This window comes from Acomys russatus, chromosome 5 (genome assembly GCF_903995435.1).
Source record: "Acomys russatus chromosome 5, mAcoRus1.1, whole genome shotgun sequence".
NCBI classification, from domain to species: Eukaryota; Metazoa; Chordata; class Mammalia; order Rodentia; family Muridae; genus Acomys; species Acomys russatus.
This window is the reverse complement of record NC_067141.1, coordinates 25565160-25587484: the sequence shown is the minus strand read 5'-3', so window position 1 is coordinate 25587484 and position 22325 is coordinate 25565160. Positions and strand designations below refer to the sequence as shown.

General features: G+C 55.2%; 1 protein-coding gene across 1 annotated transcript in view; it reads left to right on the top strand.

Annotated features, from left to right (window-relative positions):
• Tpcn2 (two pore segment channel 2) overlaps positions 1 to 22325 on the top strand; it is a 29113-nt gene that overhangs the window by 1912 nt on the left and 4876 nt on the right. Inside the window, exons 2-17 of the mRNA XM_051145758.1 lie at positions 1797 to 1861; positions 2771 to 2847; positions 3220 to 3397; positions 4803 to 4919; positions 8122 to 8228; positions 8912 to 8987; positions 11457 to 11556; positions 12331 to 12396; positions 13248 to 13312; positions 14071 to 14171; positions 14624 to 14705; positions 14806 to 14892; positions 19323 to 19442; positions 19597 to 19656; positions 20456 to 20584; positions 21332 to 21381. Of these exons, the coding sequence (XP_051001715.1) occupies positions 1797 to 1861; positions 2771 to 2847; positions 3220 to 3397; positions 4803 to 4919; positions 8122 to 8228; positions 8912 to 8987; positions 11457 to 11556; positions 12331 to 12396; positions 13248 to 13312; positions 14071 to 14171; positions 14624 to 14705; positions 14806 to 14892; positions 19323 to 19442; positions 19597 to 19656; positions 20456 to 20584; positions 21332 to 21381 (1480 nt within the window). The remainder of the gene's footprint in view (positions 1 to 1796; positions 1862 to 2770; positions 2848 to 3219; positions 3398 to 4802; positions 4920 to 8121; positions 8229 to 8911; positions 8988 to 11456; positions 11557 to 12330; positions 12397 to 13247; positions 13313 to 14070; positions 14172 to 14623; positions 14706 to 14805; positions 14893 to 19322; positions 19443 to 19596; positions 19657 to 20455; positions 20585 to 21331; positions 21382 to 22325) is intronic.

Here is a 22325-nt window from a genome sequence, read left to right as displayed (position 1 = left end):
GGTAATAGGTATGAACAGGTGACCGCCACCTGGAGTGATGAGGTCAGGGCAGGGTGACTAGCCCTGGAGGAGCCTCTGGACCCTCAAAGTTGGAGAGCCAGGCCTCGGCAGGGTCAAGTTCAGAATGTGTGATGTGGCTGGGAGAGGACGGTGAGGCGGCAGGGGAGAGAGAGAGAGCAGATGTGCAGAGTGAGCCGAGTGCAGACCCTGAGCATCGGGGACCCTCAGAAATCCTTCCCAGAGGTTGTGATAAGCTCCCTCTGGCTGCTGCAGAGTGAGGAGGATGCTGAAGTGTGAGCGGGAGGGCCTTCTTCAGGCACCTGATGTCTGAGTGAGCTCAGGTGGCAAGGCCCAGAATCTTACACACCAGCAGCCAGGAAGCTTAATGAAAGGGACCCTGGGCGTTTCAAAGCACCCCAGGGTGCTGACCCACACCTATGAGGGCTTGTCTGGGGGGACATGGGCCCCGAGAGCCAGCCCTGAGCCTCGGCTAGCTTCTTGTCTTCAGCAGTTCACGGCTCCAGGCCCGGTCTGCCCTCTCTAAGGCCCGGCAAGCTTCCAGGCCCTCCCAGGCTGACCTCATCTGCCGTTCTCACTGGGCCAGTTGGTTTTTGGTTCTGCCGTGATGAGAACATAGCGGTATGGCTTCTTGTTCATAGCCATCCCAGGAAACCTTTGGGAGTGCCAGCACCCACAACCCTCAGAGCCTCTCTGAGGAACACTTGGGTGTCTTTAGGATAAACCTTATATACACGTGGGGAAACTGAGGCCCTGGTTGATGAGGCGTTGTAGCACGGCCAGGGCAGAGCCAGGAGTGAGGTACCTCTCTGGTCATCTTTTGGGGGTATACTGCCTCTGGTCTGTGACCCTAGACAGGAGGCTCAAGAACGAGAGCAGGTGGCTCTTCAGAGACAGAGGGCACCCTGTTAGGCCTCCGGGGCTCTGTCCATGGTTGTGCACTGGCCTCAGGTCTTCTTCCTATAACCACTGTGTTCCCAGCAGGGTATGGTTTTATAAAAACCAGAACTGAAAACTGAGATAAGGTGGGTTTTCCACCTTGTTTCCAAGCCCGATATGAACTGTTGGGGTTGCATGTCCCCTACTTCCTCTGCTTGGGGTTATATTTGGGAACTGCCTGGTCCTCAGGATGGGGGAAGGGGAGTGAGAGCTCAGTGGTCGTTAGCAATTGGCTGAAGGGTAAGAGCGAAGCCTTTGGTTCTAGCTGTAGTTCCTCGCGTTGGTGTGAAATCTTGTGTCCATTGGATAGAGGTTACCCCATCTCACAGTGGAGGATGCTGGCTGAGCAGGAGGTGGAGGTGGCATGGGCCAGCAGAGTGGTGGCAGCAGCCCCTTGCTTTGAGCACCAGGAGCCTCCTGCACCACATTTGCCTCATGGCATCCACTCAGAAGCCAAGTAGGTAGCCACTGGCACCCACTTCACAAGGGTGACCATACCTGCAGTTTCCATGTTGCTGGGTGGAGTCGGGCTCTGAGACCTGAGTATGCTGCCAGGGTTCTGCAGGTCGCTGCTGCCTCTGTGTCCTTGTGCATGCTGTGCCTTGGACATGGCTGGTCATGAGGTAGAGCTGCCTCTACCCTGGGCCTGGTGTCCTCCACTTATTGCCATATGCCTCTTACCTGGTTGGGACTCTGGCCTGGGCGGGCACCCGCTTCGGAGTGGAGGGCCTCTGGCTGCAGACAGCATCCGCTGGCTTCCTCCCCGCCATGTGTTCATCCTGTACAGGTAAGGCTGTTCTGCGCCATCTGCTTACCTGCTGTGCTCCTTCTACCCGCAGGTACCGTGGCCAGTGAGGAACTCAGCATAGACCAGGCTGTGGTCTTCATTGAAGATGCCATTCAGGTGTGTGGTGGCTGCTCTGCTGACCAGGAGTCTGCCCTGTCCCTTTGTTCCTTATTGTCCTGGGGCGGGTGCCTTCATTTAGGATAGACACAATGGCAGGTATTTGAAACGAGCTCTCTTCTTGTCCTCTCAAGGAGGCCACCATCTCTTTAGTGTTGGAATCATGGTGTCATTGACTTAGCATGTACTGAAACCTGTCTCGGGCCACCCTGTGCTAGGTCCAGGTCCAGGGGACATCTCTAGGGTAGATACAGTTGTACTGGAGAGTGGAGCTGATCTTACATGGAGGAGAAGAGAGCCTGGCACATAGAGGGCACAGCCTTAGTTTGCACCAAGGGAGCTCTCTCCATTGGGCAGGGTCTGCCACCTCTGTTGGTCTAATCCTGAGGCTCAGTGAGGAACTGCTTTGTTTCTCTGCTGACACAGACTGGCTTTTTATAGCACACCTGGATAGGGCCTGCCTCTGGGGAGATTGGAACACTTCATTGGGCCATGTGTGCTATGAGGGTAGGGTCAGGGCATGCACATATGTGGCACTAAGGGGAACCCTCCCATACCCGTATGTGTGTGGCACTGAGGCGATCCCACTCAAGACCCTGTGTGTGCTGTGGGGAGACCTCCTCATGTGCCATGTGTACAGCAATGGAGAAACCATCCATGCCTGTGTGTGAGAGATACTGGAGAGACCCAACTCAAACTTCTCTGAGTGTAGCACTTGGGGACCATGCTAAAGCCCATCTGTGTGCAGCATTGGGCCAGGGACCTACTCACTTCGCTGTATTGTATTGTACTGTACTGTATTGTATTGTATTGTATTGCATTGCATTGCACGGCTCTGTTCATCTCGCTCTGTGCATGGCTTAGGTTGGGGGAGGATTTATCTCATGCTCATATAACTTTTGTTTCCAGTACCGCTCCATCTATCACCGCATGGATGCTGGCTCATTGCGGCTTTACCGCTGGTATTACTCGAAGGTGTGCCAACGGTGAGATTGCGCCCCAGTGGAACCCACCTGCGCAGGCCTGCTTGGTGGGGTTGAGTCAAGACAGTATAGGCACTGTCTTGGGCTAAGCATGTTCCCAATCCTCCTGGGCACAGAGATGACTCTTGGTCCCTCCTCGAGGGAGGAACTAGCTGTGGCCAGAAAGCTACTGCTGGGAAAGGCTTCCTCCTCAGAATGCTGGGTCAGCCTAGCCACTGAGTCCTGGGCAAGGCTGTGTAACTTGGCCAAGCATAGTAGCCGCAGCCAGAAGATGCTAGCTCCTGCCTTCTACTCCCTAGACCCTAGTGAACCTGCCGGTTGGCTTCCTGGCCCAACAGGCAGCATTCCCTTGCCCACGGACTGTCTCCTTCCTAGAGTGCTGGACTTCACCATTTTCTTGATCCTGGCCTTGGCTTTTGTGGAGGTCCCATCTTCATTCACGAGAACTGCGGATGTGCGCTACCGCTCCCAGCCCTGGCAGCCACCCTGTGGCCTGACTGAAACAATCGAGGCGCTCTGCATGCTGGTCTTCCTGGTTGACCTCTCTGTAAAGGTGAGGCGGGTGGTACTCAGGCCCTCCCTACTGGGCTCCTGGTGTTGTCTGGATGCCCTAAGCTTTCATTGCGTGGTTGCTGTGAGCTTTGGCACTTTGAACAAAAGCCTGGTGTGTGTGTGTGTGTGTGTGTGTGTGTGTGTGCATGTGTGTGTGTGTCTGTATGTGTACACACATGCACATGCGTATATGCACTCATATAAAGAGGCCAAAGGACAACATGTAGGAGTCATTTCCGTCCATTTCCCCTGTGGGTTCTGGGGATCAGGTTTAGATCTTCAGACTTAGGAAGTAAGCTCTGTTACTCACTGAGCCATCTTGCGGATCCAGGCCTGGGCTCTTGTACACATCTAGGCCTTGGAGAATTGGCAGCAGCTCTTCTTTCGAGGCTGAGTGGAGGCTGGGTGTGGACCGTTCCCTTGGTGTTGAGGTGCTTGGGGCTGCTGACAGTTTCGTCTTCGTGAGAGGAGGCCTTAGCTGCATGAGGATGTGTGTGTGTAGGGGTCTCTCCATAGCTCACCTTGCTATCCCTCAAGTGTAGAGGAGTTAGATGTGGTGTGGGTGGTGTGTCTCACCCACACAGGACTGCTGTGTGTCTGACTGGACTCTCTGTGTGCCGACATTCTTCTGGCAATGGAAGTGACTCTTCCAGTGCAGCTTGTGGACTCCCTATAGTGGACGTCAGCCTTGCCAGCCTTTGGCCTGGACCCTGGATTCCCCTAGCTTCCTATGACCTCTCTGTTGGATGGCACTTTTGTCTGTCATCTGTCCTGTAGTCCTGAGTGGCTGAATGGGTGTGTGGGCTGAGGAGTATAACTGAATACTGGCCCCCCGCTCCCCAAGTCAGTGGGCTCAGTAGTTTCTCATTTCTTCTATCTTTGCCCACGATGCAGTGGGTAGCTCTGGGTTTTAACTGTTAAGAACTGGTATTCACTGGTCTGAATGGCTGGTGCATGTGTAAATTCTCAAGGTGAAAGAGACCAAAGATTTTTAATCCATAGGCTGTGACCTCTAGAGGCAGGCGTGATGTTGGGACATTGAGAAGGCAGGATGGGCGGGACCCCACCTCCTGGATAGACTTCCTGGAGTGGCTGTCAAGCTCACCCAATGCATGCCCTATTCGTCCTCCTGTCTTTTGCTCACTCTGCATGCGTTGGTGGCTTAGATAGACAAAGGTAGTGAGGAACCAGACCAGAGCGGTTGCATAGTGAGTCAGTAGTGGCCTTGGGCAGTAATGCATGCTTCCTGACCCCTGCTCAACACTCTGCTCCATGCACAGAGACTGGACTGTTGGAACTTCCCACTCCGTCGTCCACATCCTCTTGTGTGTACTGATGCCCTCCCTCTGCCTGCCTGCAGTCCCATGGCTGCCCAGCGTGCTGTTCACCTTTCCCATCTCCTGCAGGGCTACCTGGTGGGGCAGGCTAAGTTGCAGCAGAACCTGTGGCTGCTGGCCTACTTTCTGGTGCTGGTGGTATCCATGGTGGACTGGATTGTTTCGCTGAGCCTTGCTTGTGATGAGGTAGGTGGTGCGTCAGTTCTAAAACTGAGGAGGTACTGTGGGTATGACATGCAGAGGGCAGCTGAGCTCTGCAACCAAGCATCCATCTGCCCAGTGCTGCCCATATCTTGGAGGGCTTTGGTTCCCCACCCTCCCCATGGGAGACTCTGCTCCCATAGCTGGAAAAGGGCTATGACTCCAGTACCAAGTTTTCCCCTGTGGTGTCCCATCTGTGAGAGGACATGGAAGCAGCATCCCAGGGCACCACTGTGCCAATCGTTTCACATCCAGAGCTGTTTGAACTCAGCACCAAGCAAGCCTCATCTCTGTCGGCTCTGACCACAGTGCCATGCTTCTTTAGAAGCACCCAGAACCCTGGGAGGTGGTGATGGGGCAGCAAGGCTAGGGCAGGTTGGTTTGGCTGTCATAGATCTGCTAGAGTGTGTGGGGAAGGTGGGTGCATCAGTGGGAGTTGAGCAGAGGGACTTAGTGGAGCCTACAGGGGTGATGGGAAACAACACTTGGGAACCCGGGGGAGGGGCTGCAGAGCTGGCTTGTCCTCTGCCCTTTGGGTGGGTCCTGCCTAGCAAGGACAGTGACAGGAAGGAGGGAAGCTTGTCTCTCACCACCAGCCATGGATCTCTTTCCTAGCAGCCTCCCCCAGTCCCTACAGGGGGCTGCTGGGAAAAAGACAAATGGGTGGTGGGTTGCGACCCCTGTACCCCACAAGAGGCTGATGGGGCATGGAGGCACAATTTTACAGCTATTTGACACCGTCTACCTCACATGTCTACCCAGGTCTGTATTTTGCCCTGCCTCATAAGGTGCAGCTCCTCCTCCTCTTCTTCTTCTTCTTCTTTTTTTTTTTTTTTTTTTTTTGGTTTTTTGTTTTTTGAGACAAGATTTCTCTGTGTAGCTCTGGCTGTCCTTGAACTCACTCTATAGACCTGGCTGGTCTTGAACTCTGCTTCCCAAGTGCTGGGTTTAGAAGCGTGTGCCACCACCGACTGGCTCACCTTCTCTTTTGATTGAGGAAGAGGTGCCTATGCCTTCCCGGAACAGGAGGGAGATGACCCTAGAGCCGCCATTTCTTACTGGTGCTTCCCCCTGGTCTCTCAGCCAGCCACCACCTGTACCTTCTGAGGTCCCAAGAGGAAGAAAGAGAAGGAGATGAGGCTCCTTGGGATGCTTAAAACAGACTCCACCCAGTGGATGAGCCAAGGCCGGGACTCAGGGGCACAGAGCAGCCCTGGCCACCTACGTAGTCTTTATAATGTCCCGCTGCAGCTTTCTGTTGTCCCTGTGTCTCAAAGCTTGTTAGCTGGCCAGGCTTGTCACTGAGACAACCTAGAGGTGGGTCCTCTAGTTTTGCCTGCTTTTGTTTGTTTGTTTGTTTGTTTTTAAATAGCTGGAGTATTATGTTATCCCTTGCTAGGGCCCGCAGAGCTTGTGCTCTACAGCTGTGTCACTTCCCAGCCCCACAGTTGGGGTTTTCCCTGGAGGACTTGGGACCTCCTTAAGTGCCCTGTCCTGCCCTCTGGAGTTGGGTATTCGCCCTTTAGACAAGTTAGGCTTCTACTTGGGTGGACCAGCGTGTGTCCTTGGTGGCTTCTGCCTTTGGAAGTGGGAACTTCCAGACTAACAGGGCCCAGCACGGTAAGAGGAGCCGTAGAAATGTGGTCACTAACCCCCAGCTTCACGTCTGGCTGAGCCTGAGCCCTTAAGAGACTCTGAACCCTTCCTGCAGGCCTTATTGCAGGAGGGCTCCTCTGACCCGCATGTGTCACGCTGAGGTCGTAGGACCTGCTCACAGAGGCATTTCCAAGCCTTAGGACGGTGGTGCTTGGAGAGATACCATGGTCCAAGAGGACAGAGCATGCCTCACAGAGCTGTCTGTCCAGGGATAGGTTAGTGTCCCACATGGGGAAGGCCACAGTGCTATATGTCACGAGGGGCCATGTAGGGACTTGTGCTGGGCTCTGCTTCTGTAGAGGGGTGTGTCATTTGCTCCAGGTAGAGGTCTGTCCTGGTGGCCATGTCATGTGTAGCTGAGGTCGGAGGCTCAGGGCACTGGTAGGACCTGCTGGGTTGAACACCCGTGGGGCCTGAGCCCCGAGCACTCTGCCTGTTCATACATGTACATCCTCCAGCCCCCTTGCTCCCAACCCTCCAGCTCTTTCTCCAACACTCTCTGCTCTCAGGGATCATGTCCAGTTAGCAAGACCTCTGCCTGCCATCTTTCTGAGGGGACTCTTCCACCTATGGCTGTCATGTCACACAGGGTCCGTCTCTGGTTAGGTGGCTGTGTCACTCAGAACCTCTGCATCCCGTAGGACCCTCTTGAAGCACTCCACAGGTGCTGGGTAGCTGATGGGGAGGACCAGGCACCTGGCATGCTTTGCCAGACCAGGTTTGGTTTCTACCTAGTGAAGTCCTTTGTGATGGGTGGGTTGGGTGACACAAGGTCTGCCAGGCCCTGGAGCTTGAGATCTACCCCTCCCCCTGACCCGACCCCCTGTGGGATCTAGGCTGTGAGTCTCACTGTGGTACGTGGCCAGGCTAGGAGATGGTCATGTGGTCGCTTTCTCTCATTATTAATCTGTGGCATTCATTGCTGGGCCCAAGCAGCTAGCAAGACCATCAGTAGCTGTTGTTTCCCAGTAGGACAGGAGGTTGTCCACATTCCTGGAGGGCTGGAGAACCCTGGGGTTCTAGGCTGCCATTGTGGGTGGTATGTGTTGGTCTGGGGAGCTGAGGACACTGATCTCTGAGTCATGAAAGCCAGGCAGGGCATCTTGGGCTGGGCCAGAGCCAGCCCCGAGCAGTTATATCTGCTTGTTGTGGGGTCCTGTTGCCCTCTCAAGTGCGTTCCAGGTTCTAGGGTCTTTCTGTGTAAACACAGTCTAGGAGGACCAACAATTCCTCAGGAGGGTCCCTTGGGGGTTTGTCATGGCGTGGGTGGTGCCAGTGGGCCCTTGTACCAGGTGCTAGGAAGATAATTCCAATGTGACAGGTGCTATGATGGAGAGGGGCCTGGGACAGCGAGTAGGGAGCGGGGAGGCATCAAGCTAAGGTAGGAGGAAGGCCGTGAGCTGTCAGCGCCATGACCAGCAGGCTCAGGGTGGCTGGAGCGGTCAGGGACTACTCCCTTCTCCAGGCTCCGGAATCCCTGGAAGGAAGGTGTGGCTGGTCCTGGCCCAGTGAATGGTTTCTTGTCTTCCAGTCCCTGCGGGTGCGCCGGGTGCTCCGGCCCTTCTTCCTGCTGCAGAATTCCTCCATGATGAAGAAGACCCTGAAGTGCATACGGTGGTCGCTGCCAGAAATGGCCAGGTGAGCAGTGGGGCCGGAAGCTGCAAGCTTGGCCGGAGGAACCAGAGTATAGGCCTGTTTCTGTGTGGGTAATGGTTGGGCCGGCCCTCTGGAGACTCCCAGCCCAGCATCCTGCAGGGGTCAGTGGGCAGTGTTTGGGTCCTGGTCGACCTGTTCAGGCACTACAGACCTACACCTACTACCCCAAATTGCTGAGTTCAGCAGTTGCCTCATTTCTTGTCCCTGGGCTCTCATTGGCTGTCTGCACCTGCATCTTCAGTTCAGCTTCCTATTAATGCTGTGTGGAGCTATGCAAGCCCTATAGCCCTTGATGCCTTCACCTCCCTAGACCCCTCCTAGCTCTCTTGGCTATTGCCAGTAAGAATGTCCCCATGCTCTCCCTCTGCCTCCATTCCCTTTCCTGGTAGGCCACCTGGGTGACTCCCTGCCTACCTGACCCAAAAAGATGGAAGTGACCTCTGTCCTCAGTGCCCTGGTCCCTGGCATGCCCCTGGGGTTGTGTCCCACCACAAATAGAGGAGCCAGCAGGGTAGGTCTGGCTTCGGGTCCCTGCCCTAGGGATGAAAATATTCAGGAGAGGAGGAGACACTGTGCCCACGCCGGAGGCCATGGCAGGATGGTGGCCTTCCTCTGTGGCTGTGTGGCCCGTGCTGTGCCCTGCTGAGCACCGTCCCTTCCCCCAGCGTCGGGCTGCTGCTGACCATCCACCTCTGTCTCTTCACCATAATCGGGATGCTGCTCTTCACCATTGGCGAGAAGGTAAGTGTGGCCGTGGCTGTAGGCCCTTGTCCTGCAGAGGCTGCCTGCTCTGAAGTAGCCTGGGTGGCCAAGGGTGATAGACCAGGAAGTGGGTCGTGACCCATCTCCAGCCCAGGGCCTGTCTTCCGCATGGCCAGTGTTTTCGTTGCCAGCACCTTCGTCCACCCGTGTCCACTGTGCTGGCTACTTCCTCCATGTCCCTGTATCACAGGGTCTTCACTGGGGGTGACTTGAAGGTCCCTCTCTAGTCTGACCATTCCTCAGCCAGGGCTGCCCTTCCTGGCTCTTGTTCCAGGCCCTAGCAATCCTTGGCTGAGTTTCTGGCCTTTGACTCTGGCCCTTCCCCTGCCCTGCCCAGCTGCAGTTGAGGCTTTGGTATGCTTGCCCATGGGGCTTAGGGGTAGGGGCTGGACTGCCTGCCACACTCTGGAGACCTCTGTGTGACGGCCCCGTGACTATGGTCATTGCTCTTTCTCAGAGCCTGGGTTAGGCAGGCAGCGTGGGGCCGGAAGTGGCCATAGATGAGTGTGTGGGGCTCTCCCCAGAAGAGCTACTGGAAGGATCCTCCTACAGACTGGGTTTCTGCCCCGTGATGGGGAACCAGGCTGTGCAGGATGAAGGTTGTGCAATTGAGCATGACTTCCTGCCCGCGATCTTGACAGGCATCTCATTCCCTGCCCTCTCTTGTAGCTGGGAGTCTTTGAGGACTGAGCTATGCTGAGTCCCTTGTCCTTGGCCATCTCTAACCTTACCGGCTTGACCTGGAGGTGGGCCGAGAGCCTGCTGCTTGGCCACGTGGCCTGTCCCAGTGTCTCCATGCTCATGCCAGCTGAGGACGCAACACCTGACTGTGTCTGGGCCCCTTCTGTAGGCGTTGTCTGTAGCTGGACCCCATGCTACCCACACCCTGCTCACCACATGGTGCTTGAATTTGAGGCGTGTGGTCCCCAGCAGCAGTGCTGTCATCCTACCTCACAGCCAGTGTGGTCAGGGCTGTGACCGTGTGTTGGCGGTGGGCTCCCTCTGCTGCCACAGGCCCATGGCTCAGAAGAGCCTATAGAGCTTGTGGGGTTGCTTGCTGCAAGAGAGTTGCTGGAAAATGGGCCAGGCCAGGGGGCCCCTGCCTTGGAGGCCTCTCATCACATCCTTGTCTGTAAACTGATGCAGGTTCTAGAACCTTCCTCGGCCAACATGAAATCTTCCCCGAGCTCACATCAGTGGGTTACAGGATTGATTTAGGTCCTGGAGGGCTGGTTTCAGTCCTCTAGTACTGCCATCCCTGGGCATGTCCTTGGGAGACGGCTTGGCCTCGGGGCACTTTAAATGAGGGATGTCTTTGGAGGAGTTTGCTCTCCTGTCCCAAGCCCAGGTGGGGCTACCTGGGCCTCCTATAGCAGCACCCTGCCTCACCCATGCCAAGCATGTTTTTCAACCTTGTTAGTTTTTGTGACATTCATGTCCCCAACCCTTAGTCATCTGTGGCATCTGTCATCATCAGATGACATATGAGGCAGCTGAGTGACAGTGCTGTTTTGTAGATGAGACTAGTAAGTCCTGGAGTTAGTGCTTGTCCTGGATCCTGTGCAAAGGGGGAGACTGCGTCTGATGGCTACTTGCTGGTCTACTGCCAGGGTTGGCCTTTACATGGCAGGAGGCACTTGGCTTTGGAATTGGTTTAGGACAAAGTTGGTTCTGTGTGTACTCGGTCTGGTACTTCCTGTGTGTCACCTGCCCTGCCGTTTACACAGCTGCCCCTTTTCTGGCTGGAGTCTGCAGCTTGGTAGGCACAGGGTGGCCCCTGGGACATTGCTGACTTCAGGAGTCTGGAGTGAAGGTTACTTTGAGGCAGACACACTACCCATATTTGCTGCCCTCCATGTCAGGGCTCTGCGGGGAGGACAGGGTGGGAGCGCAGGCCTGGCTATCCCAACTGACTGCTGTAATAAGGCACAGATGTGTAGATAAGGCCTCTGAGTGCCATGAGTGACCAAGGGCCTCTGCTTCAGTGAGCAGCAGTGAGATCTCTCCCGGGGATCCCACATCCCTGTGGCAGCCTCCTTGAGGCCACACTTTGTGCTCTGAGTCTCTTCCCCGTCCCGACCCCTGGCTCATCCTCATTGTGCACACAGTGCCTGATGGTCAGCTCCCAAGGAAGCTGGCTGGTCCTTCATGCGGTTCCTTGGCTGCCAGGCTGCTGCGCTCAGCTGGGCTGGCTCAGGCTTTTCATGGGGCTTCTTTATAGGCCATTGTGGTTGGAGCCCGCAAGCCCTGAGTTCTGACCTGTCTGAAGGTGAACAGTGCAGAGCCTGCTGGGAAGTAATGGGTAGATGCAGGTCAGGGGTGCAGACCCCACCCCTTATACCCTGAGTATAGTCCTGGCTGTGGGTCTGAGTGGGAGCAGCATTGTCTGTCTGACTGAGACTTCATCTTGGGGACAGAGGTCCAGGTGACTGCCTCATCTGCTCTCAGGATGAAGCACAGGACAAGGAGAGGCTGGCCTACTTCCGGAACCTTCCAGAGGCACTGACCTCACTCCTAGTGCTGTTGACTACTTCCAACAACCCTGATGGTGCGTGTGGAACGTGGGGCTGGGAGGAACAGTGAACCTGGCAGGGGTAGGGGGGGCATTGGGATGCTGAGGTGTGGGGTTTGGTCTGAGTGTGTGAGCCCTTTTCATTAACATGAGGATACGGTAGTGGGATCCCCCTTCCTACCTCTCCTCTCACCCCCTTTACATGCTTGGTCCATTCCAATCCTTTCTTTCTTGGTTCCCTTTATCTGAAAGTGCCTGGTGGTATGTAGTGACGTGGCGCTGGTCAGTGGTTCCTATGGTGGCCTCTCTAGGGCCTAGCCACACTCCCTCACACTGCCAAGTCCTGCTGTGACGTGTGTGCCATTCGGGAGCATCGAGAGTGAGAGGTCCCTGGTCGTAGCTGGCCATGGTTGGGTACTGCCAGGTCTTCCAGCATCTCCCGTGTGGGCTGTGCCGGGATGGGAGGGCTGCAGGCCTGGGCTCTGCTGTGGCCTGGCCACTGTGGCTAGTGTCAATTATCCCAGTCTTAGGTCTTCTCCCTGAGGGGAGCCTGGGAGTCCCATCCCAGAAGTGCTGTGCAGCCTGACCCCCCAAGCCAGTCACCATGGAGAGAGCAGGGTAGCTTGGGTTGTGGTCCTAGGGAGGCCCATCAGTGAAGGGCTGAGCTTCTATGCCACGCAGTAAGTGTTTGAGACTGGAGTTGGAACAGGAAGTTCTGAGCTGCCCTGTGAAAGCAGATGAGGAGGGGTCAGGATGGAAATGGAGCCGGGCGCTCAGTGTGTTTCATCTCGGATTCTTCCTTTGTCTCAGTGATGATCCCAGCGTACACCCAGAACCGGGCCTATGCTCTCTTCTTCATAGTCTTCACCTTGATAGGTAAGTGGCACTGGGCGTGTGCTCACCCGTGTGTGACAGGATCCCTGTGCTCGGGAGTGGCTGCAAACTTTCTAACTCCTGTAACTCTGCCTCAGTCTGTCTTCAACCTGTTGTAACTTGCCCTGCAATGCTCTCCGTAACTTGACCTTACGTTTTACCTCAGTTCCTCACCCAGACTGTCACCTTAACCCAGCCTCTCAGTGTGTCCCTATCCTGTAATTTCACCTCAGCCTGTCCCCCCAGAGCTTCACCTCGGCCTGCTCCCAACTTATGGCTTCATCACAGCTTGTCCACCTGTGGCCTCACCGCGCTCCCCACTCTGTCACTTCACCTCACGTGCTCCTTGTGTAGCTTCACCTGAGCTCATCGCCCTGAACCTTCTCCCCAGCATAGCCCCTCAGATTACCTCAGACCCGGTCTTGTCTCAGCCTATCCCATCCCAACAGCCTCACCTCAGTTCCCCATCTTGTACCTGTGTGTGTCCCTACACCGCCTGTAACTACCTCAGTGTGCTCCCTACCCCACTAGCATGCCCTGCCCACTCTCCGTCTGGTGGTATGTGACCCTCGGTGGCCCTGTCTGCCCTCCGACCCATGGCTAGGCCTGCTTGGCTTTGCCCCATTGATGGACAGTGATTCAGGAGTCTGGAGGTTGTGTGTGTCCCCTGCTATGCGGCAGAAGGGAACTCTGTGACCGTGGCTGTGGCTGGTCATCCCGTGCTCCCGGCCACTGTGCCTAGGCTGGCTGAGACCTTTGAGCCTGGGGATGGTTTTGTCACTAGCTGCTCCACGCTCTGCCCCACTGACCTCTGGTCAGCTTTTTTGTTTCGTTTTGTTCTTCTCCTTCCCCAGGAAGCTTGTTTCTGATGAACCTGCTGACGGCCATCATCTACAATCAGTTCCGGGGCTACCTGATGGTGAGCCACCCGATGCCCCTTCTGGGCTGTGCCAGAGCTGACCTCAGAGGCCAGGCAAAGTGGGCCCAGAGTCAGCTGATCCTGGTGGGATAGGGAACCTGGGTTTCGACCTCCTACGGACCAGCCCAGCTGCACCGTCACTGCTATGGATCGTTTCAGTAGCATGGGTGTTGTCATGGATACCCCGGGTTTACTTCTTTAGCCTCCCACTCTCAAGAGGAAAACACCCAGAAACTGCAACTCCTTGTGTGTCTGACCTGTCCCCTTAAGTGCACAGAGAAGAAATTCAGGCCTTAGAGCAGTGGTTTTCAACCTGTGGGTTGTGACCCTTTGGGGGTGATGAGTGACCCTTTCAGAGGGGTCATATATCAGATATCCTGCACACCAAATAATTATATTAAAATTTATAGCAGTACCAAAATCACAGTTATGAAGTATCAATAAAAATAATTCTATGGTTGGGTCACCACAACATGAGGAACTGTAGTAAAGGGTCGCAGCATTAGGAAGGTTGAAAAACCACTGCCTTAGAGGCTTCATAGCAAGCCACAGTTGGCAGCTATCCCTGCCTTGCCTTCCCTGGCTCCTTTCTTTGAGGATTGTCCTCTGATGCCTAAAGAGTGAGGGGGATGCCTTACAGCCTTTCTTGGAGACTCCCCAGGTTCCCCGTTAGCCCTCTCCTCAGGGCTGAGTGGGCAGGGATAGAGACATGTGTGGGAACTGCCAGAGCTGGGTGTTCAGAGCTGTCCCCTTTACAGAAATCCCTACAGACTTCACTGTTCCGGCGGCGGCTGGGGGCCCGAGCAGCCTATGAAGTCCTGGCCTCCAGGGCAGGCCTGGCTGGAGCCACCCCTGAGGCGTGAGTGTTGAGGTCCTCTCCCAGGACAGTATGGTCTTTTGCTTCTGAGAAGGGGAGCCGGGTGCTCATTAGGGGTTTCCTGAGCTGCTCCTGCTGGCTGGCGCCAGACTGGATATTCCATTTGGAGCTGGGTAAACTGCCAAGCCCTTCAGTGTTTCCGCTGTCTTGTTTACTCTTGCCCAATAGCCCACTTGTGTCTAAGGCAGGCGTCCACACTGGCAGGTGGGCAGACAGCTCTGGTGTGCCACTGAGAAGGTTCTGGGCTTGAGTGCTCAGTGGCAGCAGAGTCCCCAGTGGATCTTAGATGGGGCCTGTAGGGCACTTGCAGGTCACCCCACACCTGAAGCTCACAGAAGCTCCTTTTCCATGCTGCGGGGTGGATTCATAGCTGGGTTCAGGCTAGAGGAGCTGGCTTTGCACATGCTCACTAGGGCGAGGTTTCTCTGCCACAGAGTTGGGATAAATCCCGAGAACTTCCTGCGAGTGCTTCAGAAAACCCAGCTGTGCAAGATCCACAAACAGGCCATCATGCAGGTTGCTGCTCTTCCCGGGGCTGCCTCAGTTACTGTCCAGGGTCGGGAGGGGCTGGGTCATCCCCTGCCCGCTGGCGGCCGACCTGGCCTTCCTTCTACAGAAGGTGTTCTCTTATGAAGGCCGCCCAATACTGGCTGATGAGTTCCAGAAACTCTTCGATGAGGTTGACAAAGCCGTGATCAAAGAGGTAAGTGGGCCCGGCCTGTGCTGCCACCTCCCCAGCCTGGGGCCACCAGGGCCAAGGGGGTGTCTAATGACCACTGCCAGGAACCCCCAACCCCTGGGATTGGGGATCATTTGGCAATTTGGGGTGAATTTGTTGCCTCAAGACATTTACTATTGTGTGTGTGTGGGGCATGACCTGGGTGAGCCTGACAACACAGGAACATTCTACAGCGTTTCTGTCTTCAGCTCCCATGACCTCCCCTGGGAGGTCTAAGGCTGCCTTCCCCAAGGTCCTTACCGCTAGTTCTGGACGCCTGTGGACAGTCCCCTGGGGGTCTTGGCTTCCACTTCAGCCCCAGCCAGAGGACAAGAATGCCTGCATGTTCCAGTGTGGGCTTTTGGAACCAGCAGCCTTGCCAGGCAGAACTCAGGTATCCCAGGCAGGGAGAGACTGATGTTCCTGCCAGCCAGCCCTAAGAGGACCAAGCGAAGTCCCAAGTGGGACAGGCTGAGGTGGGATTGGATTTGTCCAGGCTGCTTAAAGTCTTGACAATTCCACTGCTGTGTGACCCGGCTGTTCAGCCTGACAGTCAGTGTCTCATGTCTCATGTCCCAGAAGCTATACGCCTGAGATGGAGACATCCCAGGCCCAGCCCTTCCCAAGGCCTCTCCCTGTGGCTGGCCGATGGTGACTCTTCCCTGTGTCTGCATGTGGTCATGCAAAAATCTTCTTACAAGGACAAAGCCATATGGAATAAGACCCATGCCAGGACCCCACTTTCACACAGTCACCTCTGGAAAGGCACTGTCTACAAATGCATCATAGCCTATTAGCTGCTCTGGGAAGATTGTCTGCTTCCGTGGCCTCAGTTCCCTATCAGAGGTGGTTGTCTTAAAAAATCATGTCTTTCGCTGGGCGGTGGTAGCACACACCTTTAATCCCCAGCACTCGGGAGGCAGAGGCAGGTGGATCGCTTTGAGTTCGAGCCCAGCCTGGTCTACAAAGTTAGTCCAGGACAGCCAAGGCTACACAGAGAAACCCTGTCTCGGGGGGGGGGGGGGGGACACCCAAAGACAAACAAAACAAAACAAAACAAAAACCAAAATTATGTCTTTCTCAGGCCTCCCTCGGCCTTCTGAAAGCTTGTATTTGTTGCTGTTTTCCTTGGGGGTGTCGCTTCTGCACATGAGTCTAATGATAGTGTCAGCTGGAGGCACTGTGTTTATTCTGCCATCAGACCTCTGCTTGGACCAGGTGGGGCATGTGCAGCAGTTGCTGTTGGCTGCAGGCTGCAATGATGGGCCTCACAGGACCGGAGCCTGGGAGGCTGTGTTCCAGATGGTGCTTCCCAGCCCGGGTAGGAGGTCTGCTGCCTCACAAAGCTGCTCTTGGAAGCCACATGGCCTAGGTTTGTTGTCACTCAGTCCTTTTCCAGGCACAGTCAGACCCGGGCGAAAGAGCAGGCTCCACCAAGGTTCTGTTTCTTGGTCTTGCCTGCCGGGCTGCCCAGCTTCTCCCTGGGCTGGTGTTTGCAAAGCTCTAGGGAGCAAAGTAGCTGCCAAACTTGACTGTACTTTCTCCCAGAAGCTAGGAGGAGGTTCTTTCTGCCCTGGTGCTGTAGAAGTGCGTCTTGAGGCCCAGTAGAGCAGGCTCGGGCTGGGGACAGCCTAACACTTGAGTCATATCCCCCCGTCTGGTCTCCTTTCCCAGCTATTTTGTGGATTCTTTGAGACAGGGTCTCCCCTATGTAGTCATAGCTGTCCTTGAATTCACTTTGTAGCCCTGGCTGGCCTCAAACTCACAGAAGCTCACCGTGTTTGCTTGTGGGTGCTGAGATTGGAGGTGTGGCATGGCCGTGCTTGGTTTCCCCAGCTGCTTACCTGCTCTGTGGGGTATGCACTCTCTGGAGGTCCAAGATCTGAAGCCTAGGACTGGGTGTTGATGCGCGTGTTGGAATCTGGACATTTTGGGAGGTGCAACTCCTTGCCCTGGCGTTACGTCACTTTTCCCTCCAAAACTGAGCGCAGTGAGGACCGTAATTCATTCCTGAGGATCAGCTGCGTGGAGGTTGCTCACATCAGGGCTAGGCTGTGGTTTTGGATCAGCCCCTTCAGAGAGGTGCCCTAGTGTAGACTGGAACATGCTCTGCTCACCTGTCAGCAAGGGCTGAGTGCACGCTGGTGCGTCCAGAAGAGGTGCTTTCAAAATGTCCTTCATCGAGCGTGGTCACCATTGTAGATGTGAAGGAAGAGTGGAAAACCCCCCATCCATGCCCTCCCAGAGGCAGCCTGTGTCACGTGGAGCCTGATTGTCTCAGTTCTCTGCTACACAGGCGTGTGGGGCTATGTTTGGTTAAGTCTGAACATGATGGAGATGCTGAGCCTCTCTGGGCCAAGGTGTTAGTGTGTTTCCAGTCAGACAGAAGCCACAGAGGAAGTGGAAATGTGGAAGTGTCAGGTGTGAGGAAGACTTGCTGTAGAGCAAGAAGAGCTCCGGCAAGGGTGACTTTAGAAGGGGACCTTCCCCAGCTGGACTCGGGTCTCTGTGGAGAAGTGTGCCTCACACTTGCGTAGAAAAGGTGGCCCAGACCTCTGGTCTTCCTGAGCCACTGCTGGTCTGTAGGCCATTGGCAAGCAAGAGCAACTGTACTGGGTGCTACAGGGGCCACACTACCTGCAGTGGAGGCCAGGGTGTGCAGAGCGCTTAGGAGTCTCTGGGCAGGCAGCTCCTGCACACTAATTCACGTGTCAGCAAGTCAGGCTGCAGCTCTAGCGGGCCAGGAGGACCACATGGCCGGATGCTGACAGGAACTGTAGTCACAGTGGACAGGTGTTAACGGTGAATCAGAGAAGCAGCGACTGCTTGCTGAGGACCTCCCTCCCGCAGAAGTGACTCTGTTCAGCTTGGTGTTCTGACATGTTCCATGTGGACACTGCCCCATGCAGCCCGTAGGCATCTCTCCGTTTGTACTTGACACAGAGTTCCTGAGGTTGGGGTCCTGAACCCTCTTCCCTGCCCCCCTCTGGTGGCTTTGACCACGGACAGAGCTGCCCCCTGAAGTGTGGCCTTTACCAGTGACTGAAGAAGTCAGTGGTTCGGGTTCATCATAGAAACTTACTGTTACCTGTGGTGATACTCCAGCCCCTGGGGCAGCAGGGGCCAGCATCTCACGCTGTCCTTAGACACGTGGAGGAGGTGTCAAAGGACACTGCAAACCTCAGAAAATGCTGGGTCTTGTGAAGGTGTCCACTCTGCCTGGCCACAGTGCACCAGAGTTTGTTGCTAGTGCTGTCCTAGCACCAAGTGCTAGGGAAATTTTATTTTGTTTTAAAATTTTGAGTCAGAGTTTCTTTGTGTGTAGCCCTGGCTATCCTGGAATCATTCTGTAGACCAGGCTGGCCTCGAGCTCACAGAGATCCACCTGCCTCTGCTTCCTGAGTGCTGGGATTAAAGGCATGTACAATTACCACTTGGCTAAAATTTTTTAAGATTTATTTATTTATTTGGTTTTTCGAGACAGGGTTTCTCTGTGTAGCCTTGGTTATCCTGGACTCGCTTTGTAGACCAGGCTGGCCTCAAACTCACAGAGATGCGACTGCCTCTGCCTCCTGAGTGCTGGGATTAAAGGTGTGCGTCACCACGCCCAGCTTAAGATTTATTTTTAATTAGTGCATGTGTGCATCTGTGACATCAGATCTCTCTGAGCTCTGGTTATCAATGGTTGTGACCCATCCTGTCAGATATGGATGCTGGGAACTGAACTCAGGCCCCCTGCTGAGCCATCTCTCCAGCCCCTTAATTTGTTTTTAAATGTATATAAGTGTTTAGCCTGTATGTATGCCTATGCACCATGTGTATACAGTACCTGCAGAGGCCAGAAGACAGAGTCAGATTCCCTGGAACTGGTGTTATAGAATTTGTGGGCTGCCATGTGGGTTCTGGGAATTAAATATGGGTCCTTTGGAAGAACAGCAAGCTCACTTAACTGATGAGCCATCTCTCCACACCAAGATTTACTTTTTATTTTATATGTATGGGTATTTCTTCTGTGTACCATATATGTGTCAGGTGCCCATAGAGGCCTAAATTGTTGTATTGCCTGGGACTGGAGTTATAGTGTACAGTGTACTGGGAATTGAACCTGGGTCCTCTGGAAAAAGGTCCTGTCCTCCTAACCACTGAGAGCCATCTTTCCAGCCCCTCCAGCATACATTTCAAATGGCTAATGTGACATGGTTTACATACAGGTCAGTAGACATTTAGACCACTCTAGCTGTATGCCGTAAAGGTCATGGTGATTAGCCTCTCACATGTGAACTTGTCTCTGCGCTTGGGATTACTTCTGAGGCTAGCTAAAGCAGGACAGGAGGCGAGGCAGAAATATGTCATCCCAGAGCAAGAGGCAGGTCACCTGCCTCTCCATGCCTCTGAGAGTATGGTTCCCTTCGCAGCACCTGCCGAAGCCCCAGTACCAGTCCCCGTTTCTGCAGAGCGCCCAGTTCCTCTTCAGCCACCACTATTTCGACTACCTGGGGAGCCTCATCGCTCTGGGAAACCTCTTGTCTATATGTGTGAGTGGGGGCTCACCATGTGGTACTGTGGGAGGCCCCTCCTGCACCCCTCCTTCCAGCTTAGTTGAAGGTGTGTCCTGCAGCCAGCCTTCCCTTTTAACCCCCACACCGTGGCTGGCCACCATGGTAAGCTGTCCTTTACTCTGGCTTGCAGGTGTTCCTGGTGCTGGACTCAGACCTGATGCCAGGGGAGCGTGATGACTTTGTCCTGGGGGTGAGCTCAGGGGCCACTAGCCTGTGACGCTGTCAGCTCTTCCAGGGGCTGAGCAGTGAGGAGTGGCAGGGTGGAGGCAGTGTGGCTGGGTCCAGAGAAGTGATCCCTCATGGGTTGGAGGGGCTGGGGGAGGGGGTTGGGGAGGCTCTGGTTATACGAGCAAAAACTGGTTGGTGCGGACAGAGCGACAAGCAAGGGCCCCTGCTTAGTGCCTTAGCGGAATTGTCTGACGGCTCAGAATGAATAGAACAGCGCACACCTGGGAGTGAGCCTCCTCATAGTCTGTCGTGTGTGTGTGTGTGTGTGCGCGCGCGCATGTGCGCGCGCGTGCGTGTGTGTGTCCAGCGCGCGCGCGCGTGCGTGTGTGTGTCCACATGACCCCTTTTAAAGGAAGAGTCCCTTGTGTTTCCTACCTGGGAGAGGCCATCTTCGTGTTGGGCTCTCCCCCTCCCCCTGCAAGCCCTCTGTCCTTTTGGGGATAAGCTTCTGCAGGTTCAGTCTCCCCTGGGAAGGGCCTGTCCAGGGTGTGCCCTTTCATTGCCAGTTGGCTGGGGAGGCCTAGGTCAGGTCCAGATGTGCATCCCTGGGGTCTGTGTGGTACTCAGAGATAGGACAGAACAAGAAGCAGAAATGCCAGTGATGCCCTAAGCACAGGAGGTGGGGTCACAGAAGGGCAGCAGAGGAGGGTGGGGTGGGGGTGGGGGGACACGGGACGCCCCAGCCATGGGCCTTGGAGTCCTAGGGCCAGCTCTGGAGATGCAGTAAGTGAAGCCGGACCTGGGCTCTTCTTCCCCTCCAGATCCTTGACTATGTCTTTGTCTTGTACTACCTGGTGGAGCTGCTACTCAAGGTGTTCGCACTGGGCCTGCGGGGCTACCTGTCATACCACAGCAATGTGTTTGATGGCTCCCTCACCGTTATCCTGCTGGTAAAGTCCACACAAGCCGGGGTACCTCTCCTAGCAGCGAGCTTGGCTGGCAGCTCTGCCTGGGTCCTTTGGGTGTATAGTGTAGTACAGATAAATCGGATAGAGGACTACCCAGGAGTAAGTGGGGGCTCCTGGCTCGAGGGACCTGAGGTGAAGTGCATGATGGGATGCAGGAACTTGGTCCCCATTGTAGATGATTGCTGCAGGGGCTGGACTGCCACTTTTCATCCTGAGGGAGGTCCAGCAGGACTCAGAGCTATCTCAGTAGCTAACGCAGCTCCTGGTACAGCCCTCCAGTGCCACTGGTTCACAGTGCAACCTTGGCGTGGACAGGTTTGTGCCAGGGGTCTCAGCCACCCAGGGTGCCCTTGGGAGTCCCCACTTTCTTGGAGTATGGGGCTCACACTTGGTATGGGTGGCACAGTAGTGAACTCAAGTGACATTTTGAGAGCTAGTGGGCCATTAGGGATATGCATAATGTTGCTTGAGCCAGGCCTTTGTTCAGGGATGGACCAGAGGCCTGGCTCAGTGGTTTTCCCAGTTGTAATTCCTAAAGCCTGAGGATTCTGCCTGGCAGATGTCTAACATCTGGGTGTATGGGGCCAGGCCTGAGCTCCGAGTTCCATTGCATGCCCAAGTGATGGACTTAAGTCTCGGGATTCTGTTGCAAGCTGCCGGGGCTGGCCCTTCTGGAGGTGCCACCTGGGCTGGCCCTGCTGGGTGATGGCCCCTCTCTCTGTGGTTCAGGTTTTGGAGATTTCTACTCTGGCTGTATACCGATTGCCGCACTCAGGATGGTATGTGATTGCAGAGAACCTGGGGATGCCACCTGAACAGTGACCTCTCTCACTGCACCCAGGTGACAGATTTCCAGTACCACATGGGGTCCCTGGCCACTGGCATGGCTCACTCTACCAGTAGGGTTGGTGGGCTGTGGGCTGAGTCTGTCCGGTATGGGGGGACATGCAGAAATGGACACCATTCCTCCTTCAGGCAGTCCCCTTTGCGGTGGCAGTGTTGTGTTCCCTGTACGGTATTCTAACACGTGGCCATGTTCCCTCTCCCTCATCATTGCTGCTGTGGGACATGAGGCCCAACTCAGGTCTGGGGGACCTGGGGACACAGATGAGATTGGGTCCCTCTGTGGAGTGTGGGGAAAGATCCCCTTGCTAGTGCCTGCCCAGCGTGTGGCCATGACTCTACCCTTGTGCTTGGGTGTCCGTTTCCTTTTTGTAAAATGGTGTCTCTGGGGCTCTGGCTTACTGAGGTGTTAGGGCAGGAGTTAAGCCCACTGGCCCCCTATCTTACTATATGGAGAGATTCCTGGATAGAGCCCCAGGACCCTAGCATAGCCAGAGGGTACTAGGCTTGTGCCAGTGCCTTTCTTGGTGAGGCTGCCTGTACCAGGATGACAAATTAGGTTGCTGTGAGAGACTCCTGTGAGCCAAGACTTGTTTAGCACAGGCCCAGGGCCACTTATGTCCACTTCAGAGCCCTGCCCTGCCTTGTCTTAGACAATGACACAGTTGGGAGAGGCTTCAGAGGGCTGGTGGTCCAGCATTGATTGACCTGCAGAAATGCCTCTGGGGTGCCTGCTGGCATGGCTGGGAGATGGGCAGGGACAGTCCACCTCTGTGCCAGGCAGGAGCCATGTGGGAGCAGTGCTCTTGTTTCTGATGTGAGTCAAGCCCTTCCCAAGCTTGGTCCCATCATCTTGGGAATTGTAGAAGTGGCATTTAGG